Here is a 12,646-nt window from a genome sequence, read left to right on the forward strand (position 1 = left end):
GCCCTTCCATCATTTGGATGTTGTATATAATATCTCTCAGGAGTAATTAAAATGTGATGCTTGACAATAATTCAATTTTTAGTGCAGTGTAACATAAAACTTGAGAAGAATATGAAATGTTGCAACTTTAATAAGCTGAAGTACTGCAATTACTAGCACTAAAACTGAAATAAAGCTATAGAAATATACTTACAAAAAAAGTAATACAATTACAAAAGCAAAACAAAATTACTTAAACTAAAACAGAAAATATACAAATTTAAATAATACAAAAGTACATAAATAACACTAAAATAACAATGTTGTGCAATCTCTCTAATATTGTCAATATGATTCTTTTTATTGAATTGGTTTGGTTCCAACAGATTTTAGAGGATGTTTACTCATTTTTTATATTTTTTTGGTCTCTTTCAAAGCAAATATGTTTAAATACAGTTGTTCAACACACAGTGTTGCAGTTGAACTAAAAGTGTATTTTGACTCATTTAAAAGTAAAAAAAAAAAGTTTGCCATTTTGGGATGTTTGTTTCAAAGAAACACTCACCTTGCACAACTAGGCGTCCCTGAGCAGTTCTGCGCACACGGGTTCCTGGCTTGTTGGCCGCACAGACGTAAATACCAGAATGCTGAACTCTGACATCAGAGATCATCAGGTTTCCTGTTCCTAGAACCTGGATGCCCTCAACTCCTATTGGCCGGCCATCTGAAAGAGAATTGAAGGCATAGTGTTGACAAAGACAGACAAAAGATGAGAGAAAGTGGTCATAAATATTATTTCAAAGGGAATTAAAGAGATCAGTAGAGGGAATAAAAAGAGGCATTGGAGAGAAGATAGAATCACACGATTATCCAGCCATAAAATCATTTCCTGCCCCAGAGGAACTAAAAATAAATTTAACAGGACAACAGAAGCATGTGATGAGCCTCAGAATTTAACAGCACCGGTTAAATGTGACTAATTATGGAGCACAAAGCACCATCCATCGTTCTGCCCTGGGGCGAGGAAAATCTTAAGAGAAAGGATAATCCAGAGAGAATGAGACGAAAAAACACCACCTCTCGTATGTAAAAAGTGCACAGAGATAAGGTGAGGGTCTAGAAAGGGAAGCTTTGGTCATACGAGATGACCCATGAATACCAGTGACGCAGGATATACCATGTTACCATGGATATCTCCCATACATGTGTAGAACACACACTTCTGCACGAGCACTGAATCACATCAGATAGTACAAACCATATCAGTCTAGATCATCTCACTCACTACAGCTGAAATTGGACACTCAGTGAGGAAAATTGCTAATAAAAATTAACAATCCCACTAATCACATCTTCAATTCATATTACTGGCCTCTCAGGTCTCTCATTCTGTTTTGTTAATACGCCCATCAAAATGACATTACAGACACAGTGTTAGATATTGCGGCAGAGTGCAGTTCACATATAACCAGATTTAACTGACTGGCATCTGTTGTGAGTTACACAAACATTTCCACTTTTCAGACAGCAGCTGTTTGAAGCTTCTCAATCCGGTTTCACACAGTTAATGATAGACATTCATCCATCTTTAGAGATACACGCTTTTAGTCTTTCATGAGTTAATTAACATGTTCAACGAAATATCACAGACACACTGACATAAGTGTGTGTGTAGTCAGAGTAGCAGAATATTTCAGTTTTGACAGGAATAAAAAATGAGGCTGTGAGAGAAAGAAGCGAATATACAGCGTTTCACAGATTGGACAATTATAGTATTTAACAACATGCTAACTGGTCTGCTGATGAAATATCTTCTAAAAACAAAAACTCAATGAAAATTGTTTTGCAGCGATGGGCGATTGTCAATTGTAAAAAAAATGTGTATTCTTATCTTGGATTTAGAATGCCACAGACAGTTTCTGCAGGTCCTCCAAGTAAAAACTAGGTACTCCACTTAATCATTTGATGGTTTTATCCCTTCAAAATGTGGGAATATCAAGACTGACAAATGGGTAAAGGTGAGAAAATTACATAATAATGTCATTTTAATGAATAATAATAAGTATTATCATTATTAACATTGAAATATTCTATTCAGCAAAAATGCCTACGGAAATGGAATAAATTATGAAAATAATATGCAAAATATGGAAGAAGCTGCAACAGTTATACCAAACCTGATAGCAAATTTGCAGCAAATTATTCATTACTACTATCCAAATCATCCTCAACTGTAACTCGGCACGGGGATGAAAGTAGTAAATAGACTATCACTGGCTAATCTATTACTCCTTTTACTGGCCAGGCCTTTCGGCCCATAAAGTGTGGCTACAGGCGTGAATCAGCTTGCATGTAGGCATTTGAGTGAACTGAACTCAGGAAAACCTCTGGCTCCTAAATAAGATGACATAAATGCAAAATGACATTAATCACTAACTGTTGGAGAACTATCACATTCATTACTAATCTTAGCCATGATTTGCCCTCGTTGTAATCTAATCCAGTAAAATCCCATTGTGTTAGCAGTTAATTCCAGCAACATTGCAGAAGGTAATATCCACAATCTGATTAGCAGCCGTTACAGGAAGAGACCATCATTTACATTCTTAATGGGGGAATCACATTAGATAATAGCTGGGAGAAAAGAAAGAGTTGAAAATGGATTATTATACAAGTGTGGGAGTCACCATGAAATCTTGCCTGAGAGAGAGTGGTTGGTATGAGCCGGAGAGTAAATGCAAGTAGGATATGTTAACCTTAAAATACATAAATATGGTCTGAACTGGTTCTTTAAATGCAAAGACAAAATGCTACAGGCCTCAAGACGGGATGATTCAGAAGAAAAAATAGTTTTCCTCATTTAAATGCATTTAAATGTACACACAAACACAAACACACACACAAATGCAGATATAAACATGCTTCAACACAAAAATGGCATCAATCACTCTAACACGCCTCAGAAGTAAAGATGAAATACTCTTTTTATCTCCATTAATTCTTATCAAGATAAGACAGACAGATGTGGCAAAGAACACTCAATGACCAAAATTGTCTGAAACCATTTTCAAGCATGTGGTTTCAGAACTCGCTTAAAAATAAATGAGCTATTTTTCACACAGAAACCAATCTCCCTGTACAGTATCAGCCAATTTGATCTGTGAAATCCATGTCTTAGCAGGAAGGATGACAGAGTTTCTTTCACCATTCCAAACCATTTGGCTTCAATAGATTGGAGTGCAAATTACTTTAATAAAACAGCCAGCTTTTTTAAGTAGGGTCATATAATCAAAGAACTTAATTTTCTGGATCTTTTGAACTAAACAAGATTGATGTACTATGCCAATGATGTTCAAAGGTTTGGGGTTGGAAAGATTTCTGTGATATTGTTAAAAGAAGCTTCTTATGCTCACCAAGGCTGTTTTAATATTTTAAAACATATTTTAGAAAACAATTTATTTCTGTAATTTGAATTATTTTATAATTATTTTATTTTAAAGCAAAATTTTTGGCAGCCATTAATCCAGTGTTCACCTGTGTGACTTTCCTTTTGCTGAACATAAAATCATATATTCCGAACAGGGGTGTAGTATGGGTATGCAGGGTATGCACGTGCATATGGGCCTGTACAGATCAGGTGACTGCTGAGGGGGCGTTTTAATTAAACAAACATTTGCAAATTAAAACAAAGTGTTGGATTGGCATGGTCAAATAAAATAATACTTATTAATAAAAAAAACAACAACAAACATTGTTTAGTGCCACAGGATTTTCAGAATATAGTAAAAATAAGTGTGTGCTGTACTGCGTAAATTAAGTTACACCTACTCAAAAAAAAGTGCTAAATGACTGATAAGGCGTTAAATGTTATTTTCAATCATTTATACTATCAATGTTAATATTCAGCTTGTGATGTAAAAATGTTTTTGGAAAAGGGCCTGGGGCTTACTTGCTATGTTCTGAAGTCAACTCAATACAATGAGTTTATCGATTCCTAAAGAATAATCATTGAATTAAAAAAATATATTTATTTTTTCCATCAAAGAATGTCATATAGATTTGAAAAAACATAAGGGGGAGTAGAATGACAGAATGACAGAATTTTCAGTTCAGTTTTGACTAAACTACCCCTTTAATTCTAAACAAGACACCTAAAGTAATACTGTAAGTGGACTTTAGAGAGAAAAATAATATATGTAAATAATTTAAGTCGTTCATAACAAAAAGGTTTTCTAGATTCATCGGCTTATTTATTCTCACCTCTGTCCTCCATCATGTTACATTACCTTGCTGGAGGAGATTTTTCCCTTTTCTCTTTTTCAGTTGATTGGATATTTTATACTCTGATAGTGTGTAGTGGAGAGCATATTAAAGCTCTCTGCAACATTTCTTCCGGAGCTGCGCTGGGTTTTACTCTGAGAGCCACTCGAGGCAATTTAGTCAAAAACTTAAATGAGTCTTACCCAGTCTACTCCATGAAACGATTGGTCGAGGATAACCTGTGGCAACACACTCTAAGATGGCGGTCTGGTGAACTGTGAGAGTGAGGTTTTCAGGGCCCACTAGGATCATGGGTTCTTTGTAAACAGATGACTGGGAGCCTTCAGGAAGAAAAAGGTAAAGTAAGTCACAGAAAGGAAACGATCTGAAAAGACTCAAGAAAGCAGAGAAGAATTTTCGAGCATACCTGAGACCGTGAGCTGCGCTCCTGCGCTGTGTTTGACTCCCGCACTGTTGTGTGCAACACAGCAGTACATCCCACTGTCCTCAGGGCGAACGCCCGTTATCTGCAGCACACCCGTGGGCAGCAAAGTAAACCTGCACAGAAAAGACAAACATAGATAGGCCCACAGTGAGAGGGAACGCATGTACGTGCCATTAACACTGGGATACATCCTTTTAAATGCCTTTGTGTGTATGCATATGTATTTACGTTAGTACCTGTCATCAGAGGTATCCACGGGTCGCCCGTCTCTTTCCCAGCTGATGACTGGCTCAGGCAGGCCATGGATTTGGCACTGAAATCGCCCGACACCTCCCAGCTCTGCACGCACTGAGCGCGGCTGCACATGAAAATCTGCCATTGCTGAAGACAGAGAAAGACAGATTACTTTAACCCTTCATACTCGTATTAAGGTAACCCACGTAACTGCAATTCAAAACAACACCATCAGAACACTTAATTGTTCTCTCTACTGTACGGCTGAGCTCGTAAACAAATAATCAATCTATCTGTCAAAGAATAAATCCATCAAAAAGAAAGAGATGAGAGAGCAGTCTTTTCACAGCTGAATTGTTCGATCTCTGTGTCTTTTGTTGCCATGAGGGGTTTTGGGTATTTCCAGTTTTCAAATTACAGCAGCGGTTTACAAGCTTCAGTCAGTCACACAGAAGAAATAACACTGCCGGTCACTCATCAGAGAATAGGGTCAAGCAAGCAATCAAGGAAGCAGGGATGGAACCATAACAGGGTAGGGGCTTAAGAACAGAAATATAGCAAAATATGAGAAATGCACAAATGTTTATTTACCATAATTATCCAAACAATTGATATGTCTGTAAAAGACATAATATAGCACCGACACTTAAATATATATATTTTTAATATTTGTGGACCTTGAAGGTTAAGAAATGTATCCAAGATACTAATAAAGTTGAAGTACTGTTTATTATTGCAAAATAACTAATAGTTACGATTTACCATAGATTGACCTCTGAAGTGTACGGTTGAGTTTAATAAAAAACATAAATAAATAAAAAAAAGTGCTGGAGGATATTGATTAGATGTCTGCTAATAAGAATTTCGATTAGCTCCTTTTAGGATTAATGGTTAAAAAGAACAATATGCAAACACCTGACCGAAAAACACAGTTTACAAAAGTAATCAAGTAGGACAAAAAAGCTTTTATTTGAGCCTTTCAATCTCCTACCACGTCATGCTAGAATGTCTCTTCCTCAACTTCCCAAAACAAAGTACAGAGCTGGTTCAGACAATTAACAATACAAGATCCAGACGTGCTCTGATCTATTCACATATTCAGAAGTACAATGTTCATCTGAGGCTGCAGTAAGAATGACAACACTGAAATGTAAATTGAAAAGTCCTGTTAAGTGTATGTTTAGGCTTATAATATAAATCTCCAATGCCAAATTCATCAATCTTAATGGTATTTAATAAACAATAATATTAAATTAAGCATGGTGATTTCTAACGAACCATGTGACACTAGAATAATGGCTGATAAAAAAAATACAGCTTTGCAATGACAAGTCTAAATCACTTTTTTAAGTATATTAATATACCAAGAAAAGTTTTTAACGAGCCATAAAAAAAACAAAACAATGTTTACTACTTCAGCTTTGGAGTTTATTGCTCAAAGACAACAAAAGTGTGCATCTGCATCTGTTCAATGAGCCACAGAGTAGCAGAGAAAGCATACAGGTGGATTGTTATTTCACCAGTCATGCCTCTCAATAAAAGTCCATCTATCTCGCAGTAGAAGAAAGCATTTACAGTATGACGACCAGGATTTAGACCCTGGAAGTGATTTTCTAAAGCCTCTCATTGGGCTGCGGCTCACACAGCGTGTCCCACAGGAGCTCATACTGAGAGAGGGCTGGAGATGAGGGGAGGAGCTGGAAACACAAACACAATTAGCGCGAGGTCTGTCTCTCCCGCAGCCAACCACCGTCCTCAAGACAAGTGCTCTTATTTAAATGTTGGTCGTAATTAACTTGAACCAAGCGGGACCGTTCGGAACACTCTTAGCATAACAAGAGGGCCGGGCCCCTCCTGCGTCCTCTCTCACTTACCCCTCTGTGTTCTTTTTGTGTCCTACTGATATACTTGTTCCAGCTAATCTAGCATCATCGAGCTCAGAAGGATCTCCGGGTGGTGTTTGGCGGCTTAAACTCACACAGTGGTGCTTCTGTAACTGGTCGTTTTGTTTCGTGTGAGTCAAAGAAGGCAGGCAGAAGCGAGGGGGAAAAAAACATTCTCAGAAAAGGAAGGGAAAAGGGCTCCCAGAAAGGCATCTTTTCAAGGCTTTCACACATATCTCATTGATTGCCTCTGCAGGAGATGTGAGACATAGAAAGGAAGGTATAAATCGAACGAATCTTCATCTGTCTCCACTATTTCTATTTTTTTGCTTTATCACTCCACTTTAAATCAACTTTCCCACAAATGTGTCTAAATTAAAACATTCCATCTCTCTTTTTTTAAACGACATCAATGCCACTTTTTTGTGTGGCAATTGCATGCTTTACAAAAATACATCATATTTAATCACAATTAAATAGCACTGCAATTCATCTTTTTAAAGAGTCAATATAAGGTCAAACGTGTACTTCAAACAAGTTTTACTGCTGGTCCAACAAGCTAACCAGTTTCATCAAGTTTGTGCATTACCAGAGTCAGGCTCTGCTAGGGTACTTCTTTAACCATAAAGCAGGTAAAAGTCTCAAAACAGAAGTAGCAAGAGATCATTCTTCCATATTGTGATGTACATAAGAGTAAAATTGATTTTCAAAAATACAAAAAAAGTAGAATGGCTGTTGACTGGATGGAAGCAGATCTAGAACTTGTCACCAAAGACCAGAAGATTGAGATACAAGTCAAAAGTGAATGAAATGATTAACATGCATTTGTTCAAAATAATGTTCTTGCCTTAAGCCCTATTCACACCAAGAATGATAACCATAAAGATAACTGATAACACATAGCTGGTTTTTAGAAATATAGCTTTAACTGTTATCTTATTCATTACTGTAAGCACAGAATCATTTGTAATCTGAACTGCTGGAATGAATTTCAGATTTACTTAATTTGTTCCTATTCATTCACATTATGTTTCATATAACATACTTTTAACATTGCTATAAAAAATGCTATTCTCTTAGACATTTGCAATTTCCCTAATTCTCTGCATTGCTATAAAGTATTGTTATTTTGAATAGTGATTCTGTTTTGGATGTGGGGGACTGGTTGAGCTTGTCTTTTAGTTTGTGCATGTGTTGTGTATAGGCCGTTTTGGTTTTATTGTAATATTTTGTTCTATGTTTTTGGACCCCCTTGAAAATGAGATGTTACATCTCAAGGGGCTATCCATTCAATACATTCCTTCTCACTAAATTAACTCTCAAATTCATTCTCAATTAATTAGCAAATTCATTACACCTTTCCCATTTCAACCACAGATGGCGATAGACAGGCCAAACTGGCACAAAGAGAGTTTTTTCCAGCATTTATCTTATTAGGTTCGTCTCTTCCTAGGAATCAACTCAATGGCATTATGCCACTGCTCTTTCAGGTAAAGAAATGCTGAAAAACAAATTCCCCTGCAACAAGCATAAATTCGTTTCCGCTTTGTGTTTGCTGCATTAGAGTGGGTTGTTTCTAATGTGAAGAATGTTTCCTCAGTTGTGTTTCATCAGGTCTTCTGCTTTGAGCTTTTAGCTTCTCATTAGCAAGCACCCCTGCGTTGCTTCAGACCCAGCACCCTTCCTCACTCTGGCACTGGAACATCACTCAATTTCACATGTAAACACAAACAGTCAGGGCTGAGAGTGTAGCGGCTGAACCAGTGGGGGTACTGGAGCATATTGTATCTCTCTGTGAACTCCTCCTCCCTCCCTGTCCTTCTGTTCTCCTGCTCTCTCTTTCTCTCTCTCCCTCTCCTTGTTTTCATCTCTTTGTCTATTGGTAGTGTTTCAGCATCACTGCTTCTGGGCTGTGCCCTAATGAGAAAAGTGCCATTTCCTGACATGCTCCGACCTCTCTTCTTCACGGATTCACAGCGAGCAGCAAGCTGATTAAATTTTAAACAAACATTCCTCACAGCCTCAACCATCAAGGCGCTCTTGTGCTAGAACAAAGCAAACAAAGTATTCAAATCTCAGATTTGTTTTATTGTCGTGCGCTAATATGTTAATTATTGACTTCGATACGTGACTGTTCCTCGTATTTTTGCAAATTATGGTAATGAAAACTTTTTAGTGCAAGTTCAAAAAACAAAACAAACAAACAAAATGGTACATCTGATAAAGAGACTACAGTGTGATAGTTGGACCCCCTGCGATGCTCTGTCCTTTACCAGTGAGTTCCACAGAGGGTCCAGCTGTAGCCATGGAGCGTCTGTCATTAAAACATGGCCACTCTGAGCACCGGGGCTTGGTTTCTAATCAACAAAGCCCCGTCTAGAGCAGGTTACTACCGTAGTTATATACTCCTGGGACAATTAACAGAATAACCATCACTACTGGTGATCTTCAGACTTCCCCAAACATTCAGTGTTTAAATCGTGGTTTCCTGTTAAAACATTTTTACACCCTGTGATCAGGGACTTATTTTCAAATTACATCTTTCCCATTTCAGCTTTTACAAACACATAAAACAGGTACATTATAAAGAATGCTATTTAATTTCTGGAGGCAAACAACAAACAAACAAGCTAAAAAATAAACTAACATATTAAAATGTACTAAAATGTACTTTGTTTAATTTTAAGTATAACCATATTTAATATATTTAAATAAGACAATAAACTACTTGCATATAGAAGTAGAGTCCATCCAAAAAAAAATAATAATAATAAAATAAATAAATAGTGTGGAAGTTACAAAAGCAGTTAGCAGGAAAATAAGAAATAGAAGTCTATAAACCCTGTTTTTCCCCTTCAACTCTATTTGACATCACAGCTCAGGATAGTCAATTATAATGGTATGGTGCAATTTTTTGATGACATCAGCCAAAAAATAAAATTTGCTCCGCCTCTAAAACAGTTACTATATTTTCATTATGAAGGCCTACAAATATCAGCTACAAAGCAAAAAAAAAATAAAAAAATGCAGTGTCAGTGCCAAGTGCAACCAATGTGTTTGTCAAAACCACACACCCACCCACAAGGACTCCTTTCTGGGCCCCTGCCCTCTGCCCTCGTACATAAAAATTGGAACTGGTAGAGGCCCACCTCTGCTGCCACACGCAGATACGTTTATTCACCAAAACACACAAACATAAACAGACTTGAGCTTATTTTAGATGAATCACCCTGCAGAGCACATGCAAATGCACAGGTGAAGAATGTACATATAAACACACACAATGTTTCAGTATGAATCTTACTACTCAAACCAACCCAAGCTAAGAGGGGAGCAATAGCTGTTTGGATTCAGCAGTCCCAGCAGAGCCGTTTTAAACCACACTTCACTCCACACACACACACACACACACACACATTATTGCAACTTGCCTCTTCCCAGCGCTCCACACAGTGTAAATTAACCAGATCTAATTATGGGGGGAGAGGAGGGAGAAATTGAGAAAAGGAGCGTGAGTGTGTGTGCGTGAGAAAAACAGAGAGATTAATTGAAAGGGCCAAGAGGAATATGAAAGAGAAAGAGAGCGAGATCCATCCATACATTAAGAGCCTAACTGGATAGAACTAGCTGCTTGGATGCAGTTGGTTTCACTGTGACAATCACTGTGGAAACAGACAGGAAATCAAATCTCTGACCTCCTGCTGATGATGATTTAGTACAAGAGACACAAGTGCATGCACTGTATGCACTGGTCACTTCAAGAAAGTTATATTCTCATGATTATGGTTGATAAATTCATTTAGAAAATTGTACATTTTAAACCTCTCAGTCTATAATCGTGATTTCTCCAAATATAACATATACAAAGTCTGGGGTCAGTAACATTTTTATTATTATTTTTATTTTTTTCAGAATTTGATATGATTACTCAGCAAGGATGTATTAAATTATTTTAAATAAATACTATTATTTTGAGCTTCATATTCATCAGCAGTTTTTTTGAAAAGTAAATTCATTACTATACTGCATTACTACCTAAAAAGTAACTTCTTTATGGAAATTAATGTTTTACATGTTTTTTAAAAGCCATTTTCACAACAAAAAAGAAATGAACATGCCTCAGGCTGAAGGAAACATAAATCCATGTCTGGGCACAGCTCAAACAAATAGCATTAAGAATATGAAGCAGGAGAAGAAAGTTTAACACTATTCAGCTATAACAAAAAATGAAGCAAAATGTGTCATTTTTACTGAGCACTGTTGAATTTTTATCATCAAAGAACATTGGTTAAAACATTGGTTATAAAATGATATTTAACATCTTATTTAACATTTTTGCAAAAAGGTATTTTTGGCATTTTATGTTTTTTGATTCAGATAAGTACAGGAAGTGAAGTAAGGAGTGGGGGGGTAAGATGGACTCAAACTCGGGATGTCTGAAGCACAACGCCACTACATGTTGGACAGCTGCCAACGAGGCCATCAATGCCAATATGCCTTATTTAACATTTATTTATTTATTATTATTATTATTATTATTGCAGATTTGTATAATACTAGATGGTTTTATTATCTTATTTGAGGAATATTTATTTTTTTTGTACAGACGAGTTGAACAAATACATATTCATATTTAGTCTAGAACTACAATAAGCATCATGTTCTTTTTCAACATGGCAACACCAGAGATGTCAGTCAAGACATGGGAAGCAAAGTAACTGCCATTACTTTTTTAATGCATTACCACCAAACACTGTTCATCACAGAATCCTAAAAAAATGCTAAGGTTCTACAAACTAAATGTTTCTTGACCATTCAATTAGCATATGTGAAAGATTTCTGAAGGATCGTGCGACATTGAAGACTGAATGCAGAAAATTCAGCTTTTTTAATGTATACAGATGTCATACAGACAGCAATGCTCTGCACCTTTCAGACAAGGTACTCAATTCAAGTGCTCTGCATGTCAGAGCACAGTCGAATGGAATAACACTGGAGAAGGCAATGGAGGAAAGAGGCACTAAAAGAAGACGGATGTGATTTCTAAGGCAGAACTAGATTCATGTGTCAAGTATATGGACTATAAAAAAAATCAAGTATGTGATGAGGTGCTCAGTCCACAGTGACGGATGTGAAAGACCTGCAAAGGAGATGACTGATTCAGTCTCTGAAACACAAGAACATACGAAAAAGCCACGTATATATGCAAACACAAATTTCCGATTGATGTTCCGGCCTTAAATGCTGTTCAAAAATGGTTCACAACATACACATTCATCGAGCTCCACCCCTCTGGGCGGTTCATTAGGCTGCTTTCTCCTCCTCTTTGAACGAAGTGCTATAATGAAGATGGCGTCCATAAATAATGCATATGGTATAGGATGCTATTTCAGCGCAAAGTAGCATCGCCTCAACAGGCTTTAAATAGTCACACTGAAATATTATTTTTCATGCACAGGGCTCCCGGGCGGCATTTAAATGCAGATGTGCAGCTTTACAGCAACACCTTCAGGCACACACACAGTGATTAATCTGCACAGCCTCTCAGTGCACTGAAGAAGCAACCTGTTCCACACGTTATCTTTGAGTAAAACTACTCCGTTAACACACAGGTAAATAAGTGATATGACTTCAAAAGTCATCCTCCGTTTTCTTTTCCACTCTCTCAGAGGGACATGGTTACATTTTTTTTTACTTCTCAGAAAATAGGGTCATCACGTTTAAACGTCTGCAAGATTAATTGCTAGTTTTTTGCAGGTATGCTGAGAGACTTAAAGGAACAGTTCACCCCAATATCTAAAAAGTCACATTGACCAAAACCTGCATGATTTTACTTTTAAAATTG

General features: G+C 36.9%; 1 protein-coding gene across 1 annotated transcript in view; it reads right to left on the reverse strand.

The window, feature by feature from the left end:
• igdcc3 (immunoglobulin superfamily, DCC subclass, member 3) overlaps positions 1–12,646 on the reverse strand; it is a 68,974-nt gene that overhangs the window by 17,351 nt on the left and 38,977 nt on the right. Inside the window, exons 3-6 of the mRNA XM_043243276.1 lie at positions 4,921–5,065; positions 4,667–4,797; positions 4,443–4,580; positions 545–703 (exon numbers count right to left, since the gene is read on the reverse strand). Coding sequence (XP_043099211.1) covers positions 545–703; positions 4,443–4,580; positions 4,667–4,797; positions 4,921–5,065 — 573 coding nt within the window. The remainder of the gene's footprint in view (positions 1–544; positions 704–4,442; positions 4,581–4,666; positions 4,798–4,920; positions 5,066–12,646) is intronic.

The sequence above is a fragment of the Puntigrus tetrazona genome, chromosome 7 (genome assembly GCF_018831695.1).
Source record: "Puntigrus tetrazona isolate hp1 chromosome 7, ASM1883169v1, whole genome shotgun sequence".
Lineage (NCBI taxonomy): Eukaryota > Metazoa > Chordata > Actinopteri > Cypriniformes > Cyprinidae > Puntigrus > Puntigrus tetrazona.